At 36.5% G+C, this 25,239-nt stretch overlaps 1 protein-coding gene across 4 annotated transcripts in view; it reads right to left on the bottom strand.

Moving 5' to 3' along the window:
- RABGAP1L (RAB GTPase activating protein 1 like) overlaps window positions 1-25,239 on the bottom strand; it is a 720,977-nt gene that overhangs the window by 195,016 nt on the left and 500,722 nt on the right. For all 4 annotated transcript variants that reach the window (XM_055319528.1, XM_055319527.1, XM_055319525.1 and 1 more), the window contains one exon: window positions 10,908-10,949. In XM_055319528.1, coding sequence (XP_055175503.1) covers window positions 10,908-10,949 — 42 coding nt within the window. The remainder of the gene's footprint in view (window positions 1-10,907; window positions 10,950-25,239) is intronic.

The raw sequence follows: 25,239 nt of genomic DNA, 5'->3' as shown, positions 1-25,239 counted from the left end.
CAAAAGCAGACCCGTATCAAAAATATTGTATATTAAATTTGCAAAATATAGTGATAAAGAAAAGCTTTTAAAAGCAGCAAGACAAAAGAAGTCATTAACTTACAAGGGAAAACCCATAAGGCTAGCTGCGGTTTTTTCAACAGGAATTTTGCAAGCCAGAAGGGAGTGGCATGATAATCCAAAGAGCTGAATGGGAAAAATCTGCAGCCAAGAGGACACTATCCAGCAAGGCTGTCATTCAGAATAGAAGGAGAAATAGAATTTCTAGGCAAACAAAAACTGAAGGAATTCATGACCACTAAAGCAACTCTATAAGAAATATTAAAAGGGACTCTTTGAGGGGAAACAAGAGACCAAAAGTGACAGTACAATGGCAGGAAACATTAAAGCAGTAAAAATGAACTTTTCTGTAAAAAAGTCAGTCAACATACTCACACACACACACACAAAAAGGATGTCAAAAGAAAGCCAGATGGGATGCCTGGGTGGCTTAGCGGTTTAGTGCCTGCCTATGGCTCAGAGCGTGATCCTGGAGACCCGGGATCAAGTCCCACATCAGGCTCCCTGTGTGGAGCCTGCTTTTCCCTTTGCCTGTGTCTCTGCCTCTCTCTCTCTTTCTGTGTAATTAATAAATGAATGAATGAATGAATGCCAGAGTAGCAACACATATCAGACAAACTAGATTTTAAGAAAAAGACTGTAACAAGAGACAAAGAAGGACACTGTATAATAATAAAGGTGACAATCCAAAATAAGACTTAGCAATTGTAAATATTTATGTACCAAACATGGGAGCATCCAAATACATAAAAACTAATAATAAATATAAAGGAATAGATAATAATACAATAATAGTAGGGGACTTTAATACCTCATTTATATCAATGGACAAATCGTCTAAACAGAAAATAAACAAGGAAACAATGACTTGGAATGATACACTGGACTATATGGATTTAACAGACATATTTAGTACATTTCATCCTTAAAGAGCAGACTACACATTCTTTTCAAGTGCACATGGAACATTCTCCAGAAGAGATCACATATTAGGCCACAAAACAGGCCTCAACAAATACAAAAAACCGAAGTCATACCATGAACTTTTTCTGACCACAAAGCTGTGAAACTAGGAGTCAACCAGAAAAAACAAAAACAAAAACTGGATTAAAGACCACAAACACATGGATGTTAAACAACATGCTATTAAACAATGAATGGGTTAGCCAGGAAATCAAAGAAGAAATAAAAATTACATGGAAACAAATGAAAACGAAAACACAATGGTCTGAAATCTTTGGGATGCAGCAAAAGTGGTTCTAAAAGGAAAGTATACAGTACATGTGTACCTCAAGAAGCAAGAAAAATCTCAAATAAATACCCTAACCTTATACCTAAGGCGCTAGAGAAAGAGCAAAGTCTAAAGTCAGTGGAAGGTAGGAAATAATCACATAGAAATAAATGATATAGAAACTGGAAAAAAAAAAAAGAAAGAAAACAACAATAGAACAGATCAAATGAAATCAGGAGCTGGTTCATTGAAAAAATTAATAAAATTAATAAACCTCTAGCCAGATTTCTCAAACAGAAAAGAGAAAGGACCCAAATAAATAAAATTACAAATGAGAGAGGAGAAATAACAACCAATTCCACAGAAATATAAATCATTAAAAGAGAATCTTATGAAAACCTATATGCCAACAAATTGAGAAACCCAGAAGAAATGGATAAATTCCTAGAAACATATAACCTACAAACAATGAAACAGGAAGAAAGAGAAAATTTGAACATGCTGATAACCAGCAAAGAAATCGAGTCAGTAACCAAAAAACTTCCAACAAGCAAAAGTTTAGGACCAGATGACTTTACAGGCAAATTTTACCAAATATTTAATGAAGAATTAATACCTATTCTTCTCAAAGTATTCCAAAAAATAGAAAGGAAGGAAAACTTTCAAATTCATTCTATGAGGCCAGCATTACTCTGATACCAAAACCAGAAAAACACACTGGAAAAGAGAACTGTAGGCCAATATCCTTGATGAACAGGTGCCAAAATTTTCAACAAAATACTAGCAAACCAAAATCAACAATACATTTTAAAAAAACCATTCACCATGAACAGGTGGGATTTATTCCTGGGTTGCAAGGGTGGCTCAAAATTCACAAATCAATCAACATGATACATCACACCAAGAAGAGAAAAGATAAGAGTTACATGATCGTTTCAATACATGTAGAAAAGCATTTGACAAAGCACAATAGCCATTAATGATAAAAACCCTCACCACTGTAGGTTTAGAGGAAATTTCAATAATAAAGGCCATCTATGAAAAAACACACCACTAACATCCTTAATGGGGAAAAACCGAGAGCTTTTCCTTTATGGTCAAGAATCTCCACTCTCACCACTTTTTTTCAATGTGGTATTGGAAATCACAGCCATAGCAATCAGACAACAATAATTAAAAAGCATCCAAACCAGTAAGAAGTAAAACTTTCATTATTTGCAGATGAACGATACTATATATAGGAAACCCAAAAGACCACCAAAATACTGCTAGAACTAATAAACAAATTCAGTTAAGTTACAGGATACAAAATCAATGTGAAGAAATCTGTTGCATTTCTATACACCAATAATGAACTCACAGAAAGAGAAGTTAAGGAATTAATCCCATTTACAACTGCACCAAAAACCATAAGATACCTAGAAATAAACCTAACCAAAGAGGGGAAAGACCTATATTCTGAAAACTATAAAACACCTATGAAAGAAACTCAAGATGACACAAAGAAATGGAAAGATAGATGTTCTATACTCATGGGTTGGAAGAACAAATACTGTTAAAATGTCTATACTACCCAAAAGCAATCTACATATTTAATGCAACCCCTATCAAAACATGAATAGCATTTTTTCACAGAGCTAGAACAAATAATTCTAAAAAGTGTATGGAACCACAAAAGACCCCAAATAGCCAATGCAATTTTGAAAAGCAAAGCAAAGCTGGAGGCATCACAATTCTCAACTTCAGGTTATATTACAAAGCTGTAGTAATTAAAACACTATGGTACTGGCACAAAAATAAGACACTCAGATCAATGGAACAGAATAGAAAACTCAGAAATAAACCCACAATTATATGGTCAATTAATCTTTGACAAAGTAGGAAAGGCTATCCAAAGGAAAAAAGAATGTCTCTTTAACAAATGGTGTTGGGAATACTGAGCTACTTTCTTTATACCATACACAAAAATAAATTCAAAATGGATTAAACACCTAAATGTGAGACATGAAACCATAAAAATCCTAGAAGAGAACAAATCATCATTTGATGCTTCTTTTGGAGCCAAGGAAAAGAATAACTTCTAAAAGAGCGTGGGATTTAGATTATTTCTCCACTTTAAAAAAATATTTTATTTATTTATTCATGGAAGACACAGGGAGAAGGGCAGAGACATAGGCAGAGGAAGAAGCAGGCTCCCTCTGGGGAGCCTGATGTGGAACTCGATCCCAGGACCCAGGAATCACGACCTGAGCCAAAGGCAGATACTCAACCACTGAGCCACCCAGGCACCCCAGTATTTCTCCACTTAGAGAAAGAATATAAGCCTTTGATAGATATTTTTTACAATAGTCACCAGGGTGGCTTAACACTAATAAAATAAATAAATCATTTCAGCTGGGAATCCTGCAATGCATTTATACCACAGCAACATTGAGTAACAACACTTGACTCTCTTTAAATCATTTAAAGCAACATGGATGGAGTATAACGCTTAGTGAAATGAAAGAAAGACAAATACCATATGATTTCCCTCATGTGCAATTTAGGAAACAAAACAAATGAATAGAGGAAAAACATGAGAGAAACAAATTAAGAAACAGACTTCCAGTTAACCCCAACTATCCGATTTAATACTGCATAACCTACCCAAAGATCCCTTTCCTTTGCTGTACTTTTCCTTCTTCCCATGCACTATTATTTAATGTTTGTTGTGTTTATTGTTTATTAACTGTATACTGTTTATTAACTCTATGTTAGAATATAGGCTCACAGAGGCAAGTATTTTTTTATTTTAGGTTCATTGATCGAATCAAGCACACAGAATAGTATCTATCTCTGAATAGGTGTTTGGTCAAGTGAATAATAAAATCTGTTTAGTTTATTTAAAGATTTTATTTACTTATTCATGAGAGACATGGGGGGGTGGGGGCAAAGACACAGGCAGAGGAAGAAGCAGGCTCCTTGCAGGGAGCCCGATGTAGGACTCGATCCTGGGACTCCAGGATCACGCCCTGGGCTGAAGGGAGGCACTGAACTGCTGAGCCACCCAGGCATCCCATAAAATCTGTTTTAAAGAGTTCTCTGGTGGGGGTTGCCTGGGTGGCACAGCTGGTTAAGCATCCAATTCTTGGTTTCGGTTCAGGGTCATGGGATCAAGCCCTGCCTTGGGCTCCATGTTCAGCATAGAGTCTGCTTAAAGCTTCTCTATCCCTCTCCCTCTTTCCCACCCCTCCTCCAGATCAATCAATCAATCTTTTTTTTTTTTTTTTTAAGAGTACTCTGGTGACACTGTGGGACTGGATAGGACAGTGGTCATGAGCAGCTGGAGGAAGAGCTAACATCCACTTCTCTCAGCACCACTGCTAACACCCAAATCCAAGCCACCATCTTCTCTTACCTATCACACTCCACACACAGACTTCTTTTCACTTTCTTAAGCATATAAAAATCTTTAAGGCCTTCTTACTTGTTGCTTCTGCCTACATGGCTCGTTCACCAGATTTTGGCATGCTAGCTACTTTTTTCATTCAAATATACCATTCCTCAGAGCACTTTCATTGACAATCAAAAGAAGGGAGCTCTCTTCACTCTGCATCAACATCATTCTCCTTCATAAACCTCAGATTGTGCTGACATAACTGTTTAAGTACTAGCTTTCTTTCATTGGAATGCAAGCTCCAGAAAAGCAGGGTCCTTCCTTATCAATACTTTATCTCCAGTGCCTAGAAAAGGGCCTAGCACTTAGTAGATGTTCAATACTTACTACTGAAAGAGGTCACTGCATCAGATCAGGTTAGAGGGTATGGTAGACTAACTACCAAAGTGAAAAGATTCTAAAGATTCTTTTTTTTTTTTTTTTGATTCTAAAGATTCTTAAGAAGTAGATTCAACAGGAGTTGATGACTCAGTAGATGTTGGGGATTAAGAAAAGAAAAGCATTAAGGACCACTTCCAGGTTTCTGCTTTGAGCCGCTGGATCATTTCTTCATCGAGATGAAGGTTACTGGAGGAGGCAAAGGTCTAGGATAGCTTATCAGTTCAGCTTTGGCTTTTGGATTTGTTGTGCTTCTGAAACATCCAAGCAGACATGTAAGTCCATAGCCAAATATCTGGATCTGGGCTAAATATAAAGATGAGAGTGAACGTTTATAGATGAAAGTAGAGGAATAAACAAGACACAAAGAAGTGTCAAATGAGCTCCTGAAGGCTGGAGCTCTGTGGAACTTCAAGTTAATAACTAGAGGGAAAAAAAGTAAGCAAAAGTAAAATGAGAAGATGAGAAGGAGATAAAAAAAATAAGACAGAAGCCAAGGGAGAATGTTTCAAAAAAGGGAAGTTTTACATCTTTATACTATTTGGATAACTGTTGAGAAATCAACTAAGATAAAAATGGAAACATGTTCACTGATTTTGTTAGTGATTTCATCGAAAAATGTTTCAATATGGGGCACCTGAGTGGTTCAGTCTATTAGGTGTCTGACTCTTGATTTTGGCTCAGGTCATGATCTAGGGTCATGAGGTTGAGCCTGGTGTCTTTCTGCTGGGCATGGAGAAAAGAAAAAGGAAAGGAAAGGAAAGGGAAAGGGAAAGGGAAAGGGAAAGGGAAAGGGAAAGGGAAAGGAAAGGAAGGAAGAGAAGAGAAGAGAAGAGAAGAGAAGAGAAGAGAAGAGAAGAGAAAAAGAGAGAAAGAGAAAGGAAGGAAGGAAGGAAAATGAAAGAAAAGGAAAGAAGAAAAAGAAAGAAAGAAAGAAAGAAAGAAAGAAAGAAAGAAAGAAAGAAAGCAAGCTCCAGAGAATGATAAGGAAAAAGACCACAGTAGAGAGGCTGAAAAGCCAAAAACATCAAAGATATGCTTTAGAACTTTTACATAATATAAAAAGCCCATCCAAGCTAGGGCTCATTTTTCTAAAATTTAGCCATGATCAGCTGGCTTCCCTAGGGAAAAAACAACAACAACAACCAAAAACCTAAATGTTCCCAAATGAAAGAACACTGAATTTTTCAAAAGTGTCTGAAGATTTATGTTTGTTTATAATGAAACAAATTAGTATATTAATTTACTTTTTTAAGCTGCTTTGTTTTACAACTTGCTTTCATTGTTCATAAAAGCACATATTTAGAAATTCTGCTTTTTCAAGAGTATGGAGAAATGTACTCTCATATTGCTAGTAGAAAGCAATTTTGCAATATGCATAAAAAATTTAAATATGATTATAATCTGACCCAGCAATTACATTCCTCAGGGTTAATCCAAAAGACATTATTAAATAAGTATGCAAAGATGGAAATTTAAGGATGTTTAACAGGAAAAATCTGGAAATAAGTGTCCATTAAAACTAAGTATAAAACTGGTTAAGTAAAAAAAAATGTTTTTTTAAGATTTTATTTATTTATGAGAGAGAGACAGAGAGAGAGAGAGAGAGAGGGGGGGGGGGGGCAGAGACAGGCAGAGGGAGAAGCAGGCTTCATGCAGGGAACCCGACCTAGGACTCCATCCGGGTCTCCGGATCATGCCCTGGGCCAAAGGCGGTGCCAAACCGCTGAGCCACCCGGGGCCGCCCTGGTTAAGTAAAATTATGGTATACATAATAAGATACCAATCAGTCATTAAAAAAACTAAGGCAGCTCTATGTGTAATAATAGTTCCTGAGTATGTTTTCATATATACACATTTCCAGGCACCAATCATATATTAACTCATTAAATCCTAACAATCCAATGAGATAAGTGTTACTAATATCACTCTTTTAAAGATAGAGAAAATGTAATTTATTGAAGATTGCTGGATAAATTGTGGGAGATGGGATTTGAACTCAAGTAGTCTGGCTCTAGCATCCATGCTCTTAACCACTACATGTCTGTAGTGACACAGGCATGTCATAATATATTATTAATGAAATATTTATTTTAAATAATATACTTAATATATTATTAAATGAAAAAGAGTCACCAGGAATTTTCGAAAGAAAACACATAGATGTTCATCCTTGTACACTGTTCTTCTGGATTTATCTCCTACCTCCCATCTTAACTATAATCCACAAACCCATATTAAAAACTATATATACATATACATGTGTATGAATGGAAATAGGCAATGCTCACTTACATATTCATACATTGAAGCATGGGAGGAAGATTTTTATGCCAAATTTTTATTATGGTTATCTCTAGGGATGGAATTGTGAGTGGACTTTCTTTATCTCTGTAATATTTATATGCATATATAAGACACTAGATGAGCTTGGAGAAGGGGGGAGAAAAACATTGTCATTTTTTTTAAGTTTTTTTTTTTTTTTTAATGTAATCTCTACTCCCAACATGGGGCTTGAACTTACAACTCTGAGATCAAGAGTTGCATCCTCCACCTGAGCCAGCCAGGTACCCCCTGTCATTTATTTATTATTTATTTATTTATTTATTTATTCATTCATTCATTCATTCATTCATTCATTCATTTAGACTTTATTTGAGAGAGTGACAGAGAGAGCACAAGCAGAGGCAGAGAGAGAGGGACAAGCAGACTTCCTGCTGCGTGGGGAGCCCAAAGTGTGCTTGATCGCTTGATCCCAGGACCCTGAGATCATGACCTGAGCCAAAAACAGACACTTAACTGACTGAGCCACCCAGGTGCCCCCACCCATCATTTACTTTTAACCACTGTCTGAATGCAAAGAACCCATTCTGATAAAAAATTCTCTGGCAAAATAATGGCTAAGATTTATTTTGACTGATCATTTCTTTCTTTTTTAAAGATTTATTTATTCATGAGAGGCACACAGAGAGAGGCAGAAACATGGCAGAGGGAGAAACAGGCTCTCCAGAGGGAGCCTGATGTGGGATCATGCCCTGAGCCAAAGGCAGATGCTCAATCACTGAGCCACCCATGTGTCCCTGACTGATCATTTCTAATCTATAATGTATTGTATGCTGTGACTATAATGTATTATATGCTGTTTCATATAATAAATGAATCAGATTTGGGGGAAATGAATGGACACTGCCAATATCCTAAATGATTTGATGATGCTACCTATGATAATGAAGCATTCCTTTAGCTCAATAGCTTTCTAGTTACTTGGTAGACTATTTCTAACTCAAAAGAAAGTAGCTCCCATTCAGAAAGTAGGTGTCTTTAAATCATACTGAGTAACAGAGACCTTAACCTACATTTATACTGCTTAAAAAATATCATAAATCCAGCTTTGCAATCATTTAGCCAAAAGACTAGGCAATCTGGGGCCTTGGCTCCCTCAATTATCAACTACAGGAGAAAAATGAATAGTTTTCTCTGATTAACAAAATTCACAATTCTCTTACAAATAACACCTGGACATTTAATGTGTGTTACTGGTTAACTCATGCTGGGTTCATAAGCACTTTGAACTATCGTTAAGTTTGTTATTTTTATGTAAACAAATATACATTCTTTTATATGGCTTATTAGATTAGAAGCTAAATGCTAGTCACTGTCATGTACGTTTGGGATGTTCTTTCCCTGGGTGGGGGCAATCAGATCAATTTGGTATACTTCAGTTCAGCTTATATATACTGTCTCTAGTGGGGTAAGCTCTGGGATTCATACGAGGAAGGGGTATAAATATAAGCCAATAGTAGTGAGAAACCTCTCCTTTTTAATCTTCTCTAGGCAAATTCTACAAGGTACTAGATGAGCATCCATGTATTTCTGGAGAATTCAAAAGTATTTCTGTCCAGGGGCCAGAGAATGTCCTCTGCACAGGCCATATCTGAATTAACATGAACAAAAATAAATGAAAATAATGTAATCAAACAAAAAAATATCTGTCCATCAGGAAGATAATTTACCAGACAGATACAGTATTAGGCAGGCTGACAGGGACAGGAAATCCTGGGTTACCCCCCAAAGACAGATTAAGTGTGTGCTGACAGCACCAGTAAAGAAAAAATCATCAAAAAAAAAAGTTTTGGGAAAGATGTAATATCTGAATCTCAAAAATAAATTAGACATGATAGGAAAAATCATCTTTGTTGGACTTCCTTCTTACACTCTCTTTATGCTTAAGTATTTTTTTTAGTCTGAATTATATAATATTTTGACTGCTTAGGCATTCTAAAAGTCTTATCCCAGCCCTACACAGATAGAATCTTTTTTACTGAAAATACTTTAAGTATCTTCCCAACTTCCAAAATAACTTTGGTATAAGAATTGTTTATATCTATTTCATGATTGGATTGTTTGTTGTACTGGGTGTTATTCTGTATGTTGACATATTGAACACCAATAAAAAATAAATTTATTAAAAAAAAGAATTGTTTATATCTAAACTCAAAATGATTTAATGAACAATTTAAAGTACAATTTAAAAACTTCACAAAAAATAATACATAGGGCCCATATTATGTCATATCTTTGTCAAGGTCTGTAAGTTATGGAAGCTCTCCTAAAATACCAAGTGGCTCTCTGAAGACACCAAGTCGTTATCTTTTGTGAAATTTGGGAAAATGATGGGGAATCTAGAAACAAATTCTAAGTTTCCTTGTGAATATAACAGTAATCACAATAATGACAGCTAACATTAATTAGGCAATAAAATTTTCTAGACACATGGAGTATAAAATTATGTATCATCATATTGAATTATTACAACAATCCCATAAATTAGTTACTTTTTTTTTTTTTAAGATTTTATTTATCTATTCATGAGAGACACAGAAAGAGAGGCAGAGACCTAGGCAAAGGGAGAAGCAGGCTCCCTGCTGGGTGCTTGATATAGGACTCCATCCCAGGACCCCAGGATCATGCTCTGAGCAGAAGACAGATGCTCAGCCACTGAACCACCCAGGCGCCCCCCATAAATTAGTTTCTATTATTATCTTAAAACTCAGGGTCTGAGCACTTAAGAGTAATTTGCCCAAGGTCATATACTAGAGCTGAAATTAGAACCAAATCTGAGTCCAGAGTCTGCAATTTTAACAATTATGTTTTACTGGGAAAGGGTGGGCCGGCATGGTTTTTGAATAAATAAGGCAATTATCGCCTTCTGCAACAGAATGTCATCTTTGACTGGAGGACAAAAACTGATTGACTGAATTGCTTTCACCAACTCTGCAGCAAATGTCTTGCTATTACCACACTATTAAAGCTCCTTTGATATGTTGACATAAAATTCAACAAGGTAATTATAATTGAATTCTAAAGTGTCTTATAAATTTCTAGCTCTCAGAGAAAGAAGTGCAAATTGAAACGCAGCAGTTTCTTTTCTTAGTATACTATAAAAACTTTCTAATAATTCAATTCTATGTTTAGGTATCTCCACGGATGTTATTATGGTAAGAAGTATTTTAAGAAAAAGGCTGGCATCATTTTGACAGAAAACAGGTTTTAACTTTCATATCATCCAACTTGTATGAATGAAAACAACTTTATATGCTACTGGAAAGAGTGCTAGGACAGCAAAATTAAGTAGATTATAAGAAAAGTAAAGAAACAAAATCAAATTAACAACAACAACAAAGGATGGGAGGAGAGAATCAGAGTTCCTTACGGAAGTCTTTTTTTGTGTTCAATAATCTATAATGTGTCAAAGCCTATAAATTTGAATTATGCTCAATTTAAAGATAAAAACAGACTTACCTTTAGGAGAGCCAAGGCTACATGAAAGATTATATTCAAACCCTGAAATAGAAAAAGACTCCAAGTCAATACAGCCATATATAATTACTATTTTACTAAGTATTTTCCCATACATCTCTAATAAAATCCATGGTTGCTTTCATCTTCACATAGAGTAATAATTAAACCATGAGATTTTTTTTGAAAGGCATCTTCCTTCTCTACGAGGCTTCCTGCAAATTTTTGGTGTTACCTAACTAATGTTCACATAAAATTGCTGTTCTTACAATAAATTATTTTCCCTTAATTCTCCAATAAATTATTCAATAAACTATTTTTCCTTCAATTTCTGGATTATCTTCATGGGTCTAAGGCTTGTGAAAGTGAAGTTCTTTGATCAACATACGAGTGATGCAGAAGTCTTTTTTTTTTTTAATTTTTATTTATTTATGATAGTCACACACACACACACACACACACAAAGAGAGAGAGAGAGAGAGAGAGAGAGAGAGAGGCAGAGACACAGGCAGAGGGAGAAGCAGGCTCCATGCACCGGGAGCCCGACGTGGGATTCGATCTCGGTTCTCCAGGATCGCGCCCTGGGCCAAAGGCAGGCGCCAAACCGCTGCGCCACCCAGGGATCCCGTGATGCAGAAGTCTAAAATTATTAACTGAAATTCCTAATCCCAGTATGTATATTTTGGTTAAGTGGCCAGCAATAGACAAAACAATACAGTGTTGCTGATAATTGGGACAGATTATATGAGGGAGGTTATAAGCATCACACTGGATTTCTACTATAGTATTTCTACTATTTCACACTATTTCTACTATGTGTTCTTATTGTGCTTTCAAGTAGTATTTGTACAACTAGAGGTGTGTAATAAGGGGCTATCTGCTAGACTGCCTTTTCTTTTCCTTTTTTTTCTCTGAAAACCAAAGTAGTATCTCTTTAGGAATAAACAGCTTGTTAAGAAGTCATATTGGGAGTTGAATTTTGAGCTCTGAGTTCAGCCCAGTGACTCCAAAGAGCAGTTGAGATGTTAAGTTCAAAATATAGGAAATCTTAAATGCTCAAGATGACGGAGTCAGAAACAAAGCTGCCATGAAATATGCTGCTTCCTTGCCATGTAAGTCATCGTGTAGGAGAAGAAAGATCTTTCAAGCATGTGTTGACATCTCCCATACGTCCAGGGTCTGTCTATGTGCCCTGTTCATCTTGGTCACAAAGTCTATCTGCCTTTTGGATACAGAGTTGTACCAGATGTTATTATGCAAAGCACTTCTAATATACCATCCCTTTCCTGTCTCTAAAATCAGAAATGAGGATTAAGACTAGGTACTCAGAGTAAATTCCTGTTATAATTTGCCAATCTTTCATGGTGCCTGGGTGGCTTAGTTGGTTAATCATGTGCCTTTGGCTCAGGTTATGATCCCAGGATCCTGAGATTGAGCTCTGCATTGGGGCTTCCCTGCTCATTGGGGAATCTGGTTCTCCCTCTCCCCCTGCTGCTTCTCTAGCCTGTTCTCTCTAATAGATAAATACAATCTTAAAAAAAAAAACTTGCTGATATTTTCATAGTCAACTACCTAAAGTATGATTTAATTGTAGAAGGGATGAATAAACATAAAATATTTGGTTGGAGGTTTTCGGTTTACTCAGCTAACTCTTTAAGAAACCAAAGCAGCATGACATATAACCAAGCCAGGAGACAAAACCGAATCAGCACAGTTCATTAGCACACCAAGCAATGAGTCTGGACTTGTTTTGATCATAATTTACCACTTAGAGAAAAGAAGACTATTGTAGATGAAGAAGCTTGGGTTACAATTAAGGTGTCCCCCAAATTCACTTTCCTAATCTAAATTTGGGCCCTCATTTACTAGTTGCTGCCCACTGCTGCCAAAACCTGCAGTCCAAACCTGTTGCCCTATTCCACTCCCCTCCCCACATCACAGCTGCTTGGTCATGGTGAACTGTTACAACCAGAGTGCTTATCAACCTGGCATTAGGCCCAAGTCCACAATGTCTCTGGATCTCGTTTTTCTAGTCACTGCTCAAAATGTGAACCCCTTTTGTCTCCAGTTCTCTAATCCTTATAATGCTCTGGTCCTTTCTTCTAAGTAAGATTCCCACTCCTTCCCTCCTAAGTCCCTTCAGGGTATGCTTTGGAAATTCCACTCCATGTTCAACCAACTCTGCTATATTCTCAATCTCCTTGCTTTCACAGGGAGAGTGAAATTTCACTGATTCTCATAACAACCTCTATTGTGATTCCCATTTTTCGGAATGTGAACTTGACTAGCCTAAGGTTATATATGTATTTAGTTGAAGGCTAGGATCCCCCAAGACTCCTAATGTCTGGTTTAAGGTCATTTTCCTTAAAAATTATACCATTTATACCACTCAGTGCTGGTATAACATACATAGCTAAGTTTATTTGAGGACAAAAATTTATGACATTTATTCTTTTCCTTACGGACCCAATGAGGCCAGTTATAGAATCATCATCAAATTATAGTAAGAAGCTCTTCTTCAATGATCTCAAAGTCAAGTGAGCTACGAGAAACATGAAGAACTTAGAAATTAAAAAGAAATTAAAATTTTAAATTAAAATTTAAAAAATTAAATCACCAAAATAGCACCAACACCACAAAAATGTATTCAAATTTTTATTTTATGTGCACTTTGAATTAGTTTGGGGATATGATTTTATAGTTTATAGGTATCAGAAGTAGTAAACTGAAAGAAAAAGTGTGTGGTAGATAGGATTAGAGACAAATAGCCTACAGAGACAGTTGTCAGAATTAAAATATTAAATCTGACAGAAATAGAAGCTATACTTTCCTAAAAACTATAAAACATATAGTTGTCTGGGCCCATTTAGTGGAGCCAATAATCCTTCTATAGTTTGTTACTTCATAATGATAATCCAGCAATGTTAATGAGTGTTTACATCGTGTTCAAAATATTCTGCTTAAGAAAGGAAGCATAGCATGTGTTTTAAATAAAAAGGAGATAATTTTTAGTTTGGAAAGCTAAAGCAAGACCTTTCAGTTACCAGAAACAATTTATATATGTAACCTCTTTCAACTGGTACATGGCAACAAGATATTAGTGCATCTGGTAATTGAAGCTCTGGACATTCCCTATAAAAATAAAGAAGACTTCACAAACCTTAAACTAAAATAGAATAGTGTGGCCTGACTATGCAGACAAGATACTTTCAAACCTCTTAAGTTGTTGGAAATCAGGAAAAACTTGGTATTCTATCAAGTTCCTTATTTCACTAGTAAATATATCTTGATTTCTTAAGAGGAGAATAAAGAAGGCAACTTTAGTTGGATATTTTCTTTTAAATGAGACTTATTCTCATTTGGAAATATAATTAGAGGTATCCTTAAATTATGGAAACCTTCCACAGGCCAACATTTGGCCAGTTTAAAAGTGCAGTACCACACACAGATTGGTTTTAAGATGGCAATGTCAATCTTAAAACCTCTTAGCCAACATGAACTGAATTATTAGGGAACAACTCTTCACTCTTCCAAGCTTCTATGAACTAAATCTGTTGTTACTTTATTATCCATCCACTCCTACACGATCCAACCTTTGACTAATTGAACTGAAATATATTTGTTGAAATATATTTTTTTAAAGATTTACTTATTTGAGAGAGAGAGAATGGCAGATGGGGAGGGAGAGAATCTTAATCAGACTCTACACTGAATGTGGAGCCTGACTTGGGGCTCTTTCCCATGACCCTAAGACCATGACTTGAGCCAAACCAAGAGTCAGACACTTAACCAACTGTGCCACCCAGGTGCCTCTGAAATACATTTTAAAAAGAATAAGATGTCATACATTTTCAAGATGCCTCCCCTTTTCAGGAACATGTAATCTGTAGCAGTTTTGTTGAGTACAGAGGGGTAAACAAATGTTCCTAATTGGACTCAAAGAGCAAAACATTTGGAGAACTATTAAGACTAAAAATAACACGTAAATATATTGTTATGGGTACTTATTATTTATGGTACAAGGTCTAACTCCAAGCAGAAGATAATAAATAAGAGCCAACATCCACTGAATATTTCCATGTACCAAGAGCTGAGTTAATCACAATGAAAACATGTCCTTATTAAATCCCACAATCCTAAATTCCACTTTCATTCCATCCAAATTGAGACATAGTGAACGTAAATTCCCCAAGGACACACAGCTACTAAGTGGATTTTAAACTAAGGCAGACAATTCTAGAAGTCATTCTCTTAACCACCAAGTTAGAGAAAATGGCCCATTAAAGAAATGAATAAATCCTTTATTTGGGGTTATTTAACATGCCCTTTAATTCCTAATGGGTTAAAGTGATTTCTTCCATTTGAAGTGAATTTTGAAAGCAGAGAGTAGAAAGATAATAGGTGACTTCTACCCCACATCAAAAAACACTGACAAAGAGCAGCTGACTCCTGCAGGATGTGAGGCTGTACAAACCTAGCATGCTGTGGTAAGAAAGGGTCACCACCATCCTCCAGGGACAACAGATGGAGCTCATGACATGACTCCTTAACCGATGGGGAAGCTGCTGTTTCAAAACTGTCACAGCCTGGCAAAATCTTCACTTTGAAAAACACCTACAAGTAATTGTCCCAAATTAAATAATTGCTCCAAAAGTGCAGATCATCGTGTTCCTGGGCAGGCCAACAAGTGAGTGCCCACAATCCTGCATGAAGAAAGGCTGACAGCAGAGCACTCATTGGAACAAAGACACTGAACATTTGGCTCTGATGAGCAGGCAACTGTGGCTCAGAGGGGGCTGCCAGATTGAGTGAGAAGCTGTCATAAACTATGCTGACAGCACCCAGAGCAAATGCTCAAGAGGTAGTGCCCAAAAGTGCCAAGTGTGCATCAGCACCGGGGTCCTGAGGGATCCAAATAAAAGGGAAACAAACACATAGTATGTGGATATGGAAATCCTAACAACAAGGGAGTGAGAAGTGATCAAATCAGAAGTGGCCAAGGTAAACAGAGCTGGTTCACAGACAAAAGTAGTTAAATCTAGAGGGAATGTGTGCTGCCTTTTCAGAACCGACCAACATAGGACTTGTCTTCCTGGGAAGGGGTGATGACTACATGAAATAGTATATAATGAGCATATCAAAGGAACTGAACTAAATATTCAATAAATGCTGGCATATATTATTAGGTTTGCATATTTATTGCTTGTCATGTCTGGCAATATAGACAAATTGATTGATCTATCAATCGAAATAGATAATTTTTTTTTTTTTCTAGAGAAGAAGAGGGGAGTGGGGAGGAGCAGAGGGAAAGAGAGAAGGCTCCCTGCCCAGCACAGACCCTGAGGCAGGGCTTGATCTCACAATCCTGAGCCAAAATCAAGAGTCTGATGTTTGGGACTTCTGGGTGGCTAAGTGGGTTGAATGGCCAGCTCTTGATTTCAGTTTGGATCATGATCTTAGGGTCCTAGAATTGAGCTCCTCATCAGGCTCTGCACTCAGTGTGGAATATGCTTGAGGATTTTCTCTTTTCTTCTCCCTCTGCCCCTTCCCTCACTCACGCTCTTTCTCTCAAATCTTCAAAAAAATAAAGTTAAAAAATGGGAAAAAAAGAATCAGATGCATAACCAATTGAGCCATCCAGATGCCCTTTTAGATGGATTTTTCACTTAATTCTCTCAATAATTCCATGGCTTATGTCACTGCCACAATTTTAGAGATGAGGAAACAGAAGCCCAGAGACATCACTCTGTTAGTAAATGGTAAAGCCAGGACTAGAACTTATATCTGTCAAACAAAAACCAAACAAAACCAAAAAAGCCCCAACTCCATAGCTTTTTCAGTAATTTCATCTCTACTGTAAATTCAGTAAGACTCTAAAAAAAAATTCAGTAAGACTCTGGTTAGCTATCTATGATGAATTAAGAATGGTCATAATTCTTTGACATTTCTCCCATTGAGAGGTAGGGTCTTTGTCCTCTCCCTTTGAATCAGGGCAGACTATGCTACCGCTTTGACCAACAGAATATGGTGAAAGTGAAGTTATGCTCATATTCTGGGCCCAACCCTTAACAGTACAAGCTTCTGTGCCCCATCTCCTGGAATGCTCCCTCCAGAAGGCCAGCCACATATAAGTACAGTTATACTCAGACCCCGTGCTCTAAGAAGCCAAACAAAAAGGAAAGGGCCTTCAAGGCAAGACGACATCCATAAGAAACAGAGGCCAATGATCACCCAGGTACCAGATATGTGAATGAAGAAGTAATCTTGAAAGTGAATCCTCCACCTTCAGGTGCCTCAGTTGTGGATCAAAGATAAACCACACAGCTGAATCCTTCTGAAATTCCTGACTTATGGAATTGTGAATAAAATAAATGGCTGTTTTAGTTTTTAAAAAGCTTTGATTTTGAAATAACTTCAGATTTAGAAAAAATTTGCAAAAGTAGTGCTAAGAATTTCTGTGTACCTTTAACTCAACTTCATCAAATGTTAAGATCTTACATACCACAGCACAACTATCAAAACCAAGATAATAGTAGTACTCAAATTTTGTCAAATGTCCCGCTACTGTCCTTTCCTGGTCTAGAATCCAATCTTGGATCATATATTACATTACATTGTCATGTTTCCTTAGTCTTCTTTCATCTACAATAGATAGCAGATGAAAGTCTTTGTCTTTGATGAACTTGATATTTTTGAGGAGTACAGGACAGTTATTTTGTACAATGTCCCTCAATTTGATTTGTCTGCTGTTTCCTTATGATTAAATTTAGATTATGTATTCTTGGCACAGATAACAGAATCAATGTTGTGTCAATATATCACATCAGGAGACTATACAATATGTCTCATTCCAAAGTCATTCTTTTAAAGTCACTCAGGTTTGGTACAGCTTCTAATGCACATAAGGTAACCAGAACAGAATCTTTTTGGGCTTCTCTTTGGGTAAGATAAATCTCTTACTTCTGTAGTCTGAAAAATAACACATTTTACCATGGAAAGAAGAAAGGGACAGTAATTACCATGCAAATATAAAGAAGTACTGGCTGTTCTTAAACACAGAGGCCTAATAGCAAGAATACTGTAACACATTAGCCAAAAGGTATTTTACTTTATTCTCATTCTTATATTGTAAACTCTTTAAAAATTCTATCTTTTAGGTTGACAAAATAATGGAGTTTGATGGAGTACCCAGTAAATAATGTGGTATTTTAGGTTTGGGTATTTGTTTACGGATGTCCACTAGAGGGCAGGATTGCAACACTGGAAACCAAGCCGAAACTTAAGATTTCAGGGGCCTTCATAACAGCCTAGCATATAAATTCAATTAAGTCATAATGTTTTAAAACCCTTAAAGCTAAGTCCTCCCTTATATCTACTACCCATTTACTAATATATAAAATATAACAAAACTTTCATGATTGCGATTTTCCATTTCCTCCAGTTTTATTATGTTTTCCATTTTTATTATAGATTCATTAGCTTTTTCATGAGTAGGAGAAGGAATCCAAGAATATGAGGGGATAAACATATGAATGCATCTGTGTAGTTATAGGTGTTTTTGTTTTTGTTTTTTTTTTTTAAGATTTTATCTACTTATTCATGAGACAGAGAGAGAGAGAGGGAGAGGGAGAAGCAGGCTCCCCATGGGGAACCTGATGTGGGACTCAATCCCGGAACCCGGGATCATGACCTGAGCCAAAGCCAGATGCTTAACCACTGAGCTACCCAGGTGCCCCATGTAGGTAGTTTTTTTTTTTTTTAAATCTTTGCTTGACTTGCATTTGTTTTTATAAGTGAAATACTACATAAAAGTATACCTACAAAGTCTGATTCCTTAATTATGAGTGACCCTGGGAAAAATACTTAGTGATTTATGAAATCTGAATTAAATAAACCTTTTGAAATAAAGGAGAGTTGGGCAGCCTGGGTGGCTCAGCGGTTTAGCACTGCCTTCGGCCCAGGGCATGATCCTGGAGACCCAGGATCCAGTCCCACGTCGGGCTTCCTGCATGGAGCCTGCTTCTCCCTCTACCTATGTCTCTGCCTCTCTCTCTCTCTGTGTGTCTCTCATGAATAAATAAATAAAATCTTTAAAAAACAACAACAACAACAACAAAGGAGTTAAAATAAGAGAAACAAGTCAAGTTACAGGTTTTGACAAATATTTATCAAATCTATGTGCTAGGCATTCTGAAGATTACTTAGTATATACACTTATTTGTATGTTTACAATGATGGATAAATCATTTCTCCAACAAGGGACTCCCAAACTAGGACTGGAGATAAAAATATAAATAGGTAACACATTACCCCAGGCTAACAGGGGAGAGGTGTGACCAGGAGAGTACTTTATAGTTCCTACAGAAGATGCCTTATTGGTAATGAACATTGGCAATCACCCTTCTGTTCTCGATCCCTTTACGTCATGATGAGTCTCAGATTATACAGTCTTCTGGCTATAGTTATCAGTCAACCACCACAGTTGTGGGCATGTTTTTGATGCCCTTCATAATCAGACTTCCACCAATTCCTATCAACTGATCTTGATCCTCCCTTTACTCCAATCTCCTGCTAGAGTTTCCATTGACCCAAATCACTCAGAAGCCAAAAGGTACAGGAGCCTTGTTATTAGAGTTTTGTACCAATACCATTTTTTTTCCCAATGAAAATGCTCTTTAAAAATCCCGGAACACATTAATCTAAATTCAATAAATATTTATAGAACACTAGCTATGTATTCAGCATGGCATGGAGGTGTTTTGAAAATTTTAAAGAAATATGTTTTTAAAAATTAATACAATTGGGGAGGAAGTCATATGAAAAGGTTAGAGAACAGAGCAATACTCAGTACAATATGTCAAGTCACGTTTTTGGGACTCCTCATAATTACACACCTGTAGAAAAATGAAACAGGCAATCCAAATGAGCAGGAATAGCTTGAGTAAGAGTAGTGTGAAATCTTCTCTAGAACTTGACCTAAATACAATTGATGAACTAAAACAAGGCGAAAATGACAACTAAGGTTTTCCCTTTGGAATGCTAATCCAGGGAATCCCAACCAGAAGATTTAGACCTACAGGTAAATTTTGTAAAGCCCTCTTTGATAACTCTCTTAGCTGGCTGCTACCACATCATGTACTATCTTCTAAATGATCTGACACCTTTCCATGTCACTTTTCTCCATGGTGTATGTAGGGATTTCATTGGTGGTATCCACTCCCTACAAACCCTATCCTTCTTAGTGATCTCAGGGCTGTGGGGAAATGTAAACTAGGTTCTTCTCAAGGAGCTCCCCCAATATTAGACCATGCCCCGAACCTCTGCACCTTACTATATGATATTTTCTCTACTTGGAAATTCTTCTCTCTTTAGATATTCTCTTTTTCTAGATCTGAGATGAGATGCTAATTCCTCTGAGGAGGTTTTCTTGGTGTTCATGACTGGGTTAGGTACCCCTTATTAGGGCTCTTTAAAAGCATCCTGGACTCTCCATCTCACAGCACTCATCCACTGCTGTGTAACTACTCATTTACCCATCTACATTTCCCTGTAAGTTACATGAGGGCAGGATCCTGCCTGTGTCTTTACTGGTACATTTCCATTACTCAGGACACTACCTGCAATAGAACAGGTGCTCAGTATTAGTTGAATGAACAGGGAGACAGAACATAAAGACTCCTAACTCTGGGAAACAAACTAGGCGTGGTGGAAGGGGAGGAGGGCGGGGAGTGGGGGTGAATGGGTGACAGGCACAGAGGGGGGCACTTGACGGGATAAGCACTGGGTGTTATTCTGTATGTTGGCAAATTGAACACCAATAAAAAATAAATTTATTATTAAAAAAAGAACAGATGAAATGAATAGGATTGATGGGATCAAGGAAACAGGGCTTTAATGAGAATGAGAATTAAAAATCATGAAATGATAGGGTGCCTGTGTGGCAGTCAGTTAAGCATCCAACTCTTGGTTTCAGTTCTGTGAATTTAGATAAATCACCTAGCATATTTGAGGGTTTTTTTGTAAAATGAAGATACTAATATCAACTTCTATACCTGACAGATATTGTTATGGTTGAATTACACAGTGTGCTCAGAAGTTGTGAACTACTCAGCTAATGGTAAAAGAACTGGATTAGAATCAGGAAGCTTGTCATTCTAGAATGAGTAGTTCACAACTGTGGTTATTTATTAGAATCACCTGGGGTGCTTTTATAACACTGATGTAGGAGTTCCACCTCCTATCAAATAAATAAAAATTTCTTGGGGGTACAGCATGGCCACTTGTATTTTTAAGAACTTCCTACGAGTCTCTAATATGAATCCAGACTGAGAATTGCTTAAAGTTTTCAAGCTAACCACACATTAGAGTCACCTAGGAAGCTTTAACAATAACCTCCAGGTCTAATCTAATTGGTCTGGGTGGGGCCAGGTGAATAATATGCAGTCAAGTGTGGGAATCATTTTATAATGCTTCTAACAAGCCCATCTTAAAATTCTTTAAAGTCCACTTATAGCTATTTCATAATATTTAAAATGTTTCTAAAGTTCACCTATGCAAAATTTTTAAAGTCAAACATCAAAACGAAATGTCACTAAATATAATGTGAATTCTATTGCAGTTGTGTGTTCAATTAATTAAAAGTTATAGAATCTAGCTGAAAATAATGATGACAATAGTGACTAATATATTTTTAAGAAATAAGACTGATCTTGTGCTCAGTCTCATCTTTTTAGAAATTGTGGTCAGACAAAAAGATGTTGAATAATCTCTCTGGAACCTATTAATGCTGATCATACATTATTTTTAAAAACCAGACCCATTCAATTCTCTAATGAATAACTCTTCAAGTGTATTCATATAGGTAATAATCCACCAAGAAAAGATAATTTATGCTTCTCTACAGTAGTAAATCCATATATAATACTTTATGTGAATTATGCATGAAATTTTAAGTACTTAAAACATTGTATTTTATGAATTTAAAAATGAATGCATAATGATGCAATCAGATAAAATGATAAATAAAAACATGGAAGTTGGGATACATTGCAAGCTAGTCTATATACCCTCATCAGATAATTTGTGGGCAGAAAAAAAGAGTGGTCACTTGGAAAGTTGTTGAAAATATGTAACTTGTACCAAATTTCTCCAGTGTCTTCAGGGATTTATGTCTGTATGTATACCTGTATATATTTTATATAGTTGGTATTCTATTTTAAAAGGAAACTATAAAATTGACTATAAAAATCTACAGGAAATACAATTGAATGAGTTAAGCTTAATAAAGATGAAAATATTTCAAAGTGCTAAAATTTGGCAGGTTAATGGTGACAAAAGAACAGCATATAATAAAAGCTAAGCAACAGAATTTCAAGTTAGCAGATAAATTTTATGAAACTGGTCACAGGCTGAGTGAAGTAAGTCAATCGGAGAAGGACAAACATTATATATTCTCATTCGTTTGGGGAATATAAATAATAGTGAAAGGGAATATAAGGGAAGGGAGAAGAAATGTGTGGGAAATATCAGAAAGGGAGACAGAACATAAAGACTCCTAACTCTGGGAAACGAACTAGTGGTGGAAGAAAGGGAGGAGGGTGGGGGGTGGGGGTGAATGGGTGACGGGCACTGAGGGGGGCACTTGACGGGATGAGCACTGGGTGTTATTCTGTATGTTGGTAAATTGAACACCAATAAAAAATAAACTTATTAAAAAAAAAAGAAACTGGTCACAGAAGAGATTTTAGAGAAAACAAGCTATCAGTATTATTTCTACTGAAAATCAATATTTGCTCATCAATTACAAATGTGTCCTCAAATTTTAACATAAGTACATATTAGTTGCTTGACCAGAAATCACATTCCTTACTAGAAAAGACAATATACGTGCTTTCAAAAATAGTAATAATTTCTAACTGCAATCTGAAAGTTTAATCCTTAAACAAAAAAGGTTTATAAAGGGATCCCTGGGTGGCGCAGCGGTTTGGTGCCTGCCTTTGGCCCAGGGCGCGATCCTGGAGACCCGGGATCGAATCCCACGTCGGGCTCCCGGTGCATGGAGCCTGCTTCTCCCTCTGCCTGTGTCTCTGCCTCTCTCCCTCTCTCTGTGACTATCATAAATAAATAAAAATTAAAAAAAAATTTAAAAAAAAAAAGGTTTATAAAGCAGAAATGATAATTTTTTTTAAGTGTAACAAAATCTTCTGATGAGCAATTCACTTTCCTTCAACACTAAAAACAGTTGTAAGTTGAAAAAGTCCTATTTTCCATAGGTTTATGATGTGTCTAACACAGGCATTTTTGCATAGCAATCACAATAATTTAGAATATACTTTTCCTACTTTCACTTCCCCATTCATATACCAGGAATATGTAAAATCTATAACTCTACCAAGGAGTCATAATAATTATCCAGTTTTTAGAAAACAAAAAGTAAATGAGTTTCCAATCTATTTTTTTTAAGGATTGATTTTAGCAACCGAGAGAGAGAGAGAGAGAGAGAGAGAGAGAGAGAGAGAGAAGAATGCACAAGTAGGGGGAGGGGCAGAGGGAGAGTGAATCTCAAGTCAACTCCCTGCTGAGCATAGAGTGAGGTCTCATGACCCTGAGATCACGACCTGAGTGGAAATCAAGAGTTAGAGGGTCAACCGACTGAGCCGCCCTGGTGCCCCTCCAGTCTTTTCAATAAAGTACTATTATTTATGTAGCTAACCATCTTGTGTTAGCAATGAGCTATCATGGAAAAAATGCCCAGTACTTCAGGTGCATGAAGCAGTCTAGTCATTTGATGGCTTTAGAATATAATTTAGCTCACTCAAAATTATGTTAAACTGTAAAACGGATGGGAGAGCCTGTTCTTTTATTAGGAGCTGACCCAGAAAAAGGTATCCACCTAAAGCAGGCAGATAATTAAATCACTTTACTGAAAGTTCTTTTCCAAGAAATCCTGGCTTCACTACAAGAAATTGTGATTTCCACAATTCTACCTCCCATAGTGAGGAAGAGATGTCCTCACTTAAGAATAAGATGGAAGAATTAGTTCAGCTAATTTGGTTTGAGATCTAGTAAATGACAAAACAAAAAACCCAAGTTAAAAGTAAGAGCTCTAACAAAGCAAAGAGATTTAATTAGCATAGGACACTGTAGCAAGAGGAATACAGTGGTTGCTGCAAACGTTCTTTAATTGTAAGGAAAAACTCTAGAAGCCCTGTGAAATTCATTCCCATTTAAACATAGTAAATCAAGCCTACTATTAAATAATCTAGAAATTCACTGTAGGAATTCATTCATATGAGCCAAAAAGTTTCAGAGCAGGGCTAAAATATCTGTACCATAGTTCTATTTCTGCTACTGACTGGCTTAGGTAAACGTATCAACCTCTGGGAGTAAGATTCCTAAATAATGAAACAGAGAGGACCAGTTAAGAATAATGAAGAATAATGAAGAATAATGCAGAGAGGTCTGTTAAGGGCTCACTTCCCGGGTCCTATTCTGAAAGATTCCAATTCAGCAAGTACAGGATGGGCATGAATATCTATTATATATTTTAGCACCCTCCACCCTACTCCACAAACTCTAATAATATGCTGGCTTTAGGAACCATTGGCTTTCATGTTTTGTTTTTAAGGATTAAGAGAAGCCAAAGAAGAAAAAGTTAGAAATACTGATATAGATCAAACGAAGAAGATCCTTATACAACAAATAAGTTTGTATTTCATTTCCTTATTCCAGAGTCACCATTCTACCTGTTGCCATTCTGCTTCTGTCGCTCAACTCATTCCATTGCAATTGCTGGGGTGAAAATCACCAGTAAAATGTCCTTGTGATTATTTCCAGAAGGCTTCCTCTCTTTCTAATTGGGACTTAATTTCCCATGCTCCTTGCATCAGGGACCCCATTTCCTTCCTTCAGAAGGCTAAATGACCAGGAGAGAAGTTTAGCTTGAGGTAATCACCTCCTGAAACTCTCTGTGATTACAGGTCTTTCAACTTACAACTTAAAATTCTCATGCCCCTCAAAGGAGATTTACTAATGTCCATTTATATTCTGACCATTTTCTACCTACATGTCTTCTATTAAGATTATTGCTACATTCACTTCATGATACTTAGTTGTTTATGCATATTCATTTTCCCCATGAGATGGGAAATCCTTCCAGGCCAGGGAACATGTTTTACCTTGATAATTTCACAATCTAGAGCTGAGCATATTATATACACTTAATATTTTTTTTATTAATTTAGTTGAGTTGATCCAATTATCTAGGTTATTGGAAATCAGGAAGCTTTCTATCCAAGGGAGGACAATCCATGCTTTATGTTTATAAATGAAATAA

Source organism: Nyctereutes procyonoides, unplaced genomic scaffold, assembly GCF_905146905.1.
Source record: "Nyctereutes procyonoides isolate TBG_1078 unplaced genomic scaffold, NYPRO_anot_genome, whole genome shotgun sequence".
In the NCBI taxonomy this organism is placed as follows: Eukaryota; Metazoa; Chordata; class Mammalia; order Carnivora; family Canidae; genus Nyctereutes; species Nyctereutes procyonoides.
Note: the sequence above shows the minus strand (reverse complement) of the source record. Positions and strands in the feature narration are given on the sequence as shown.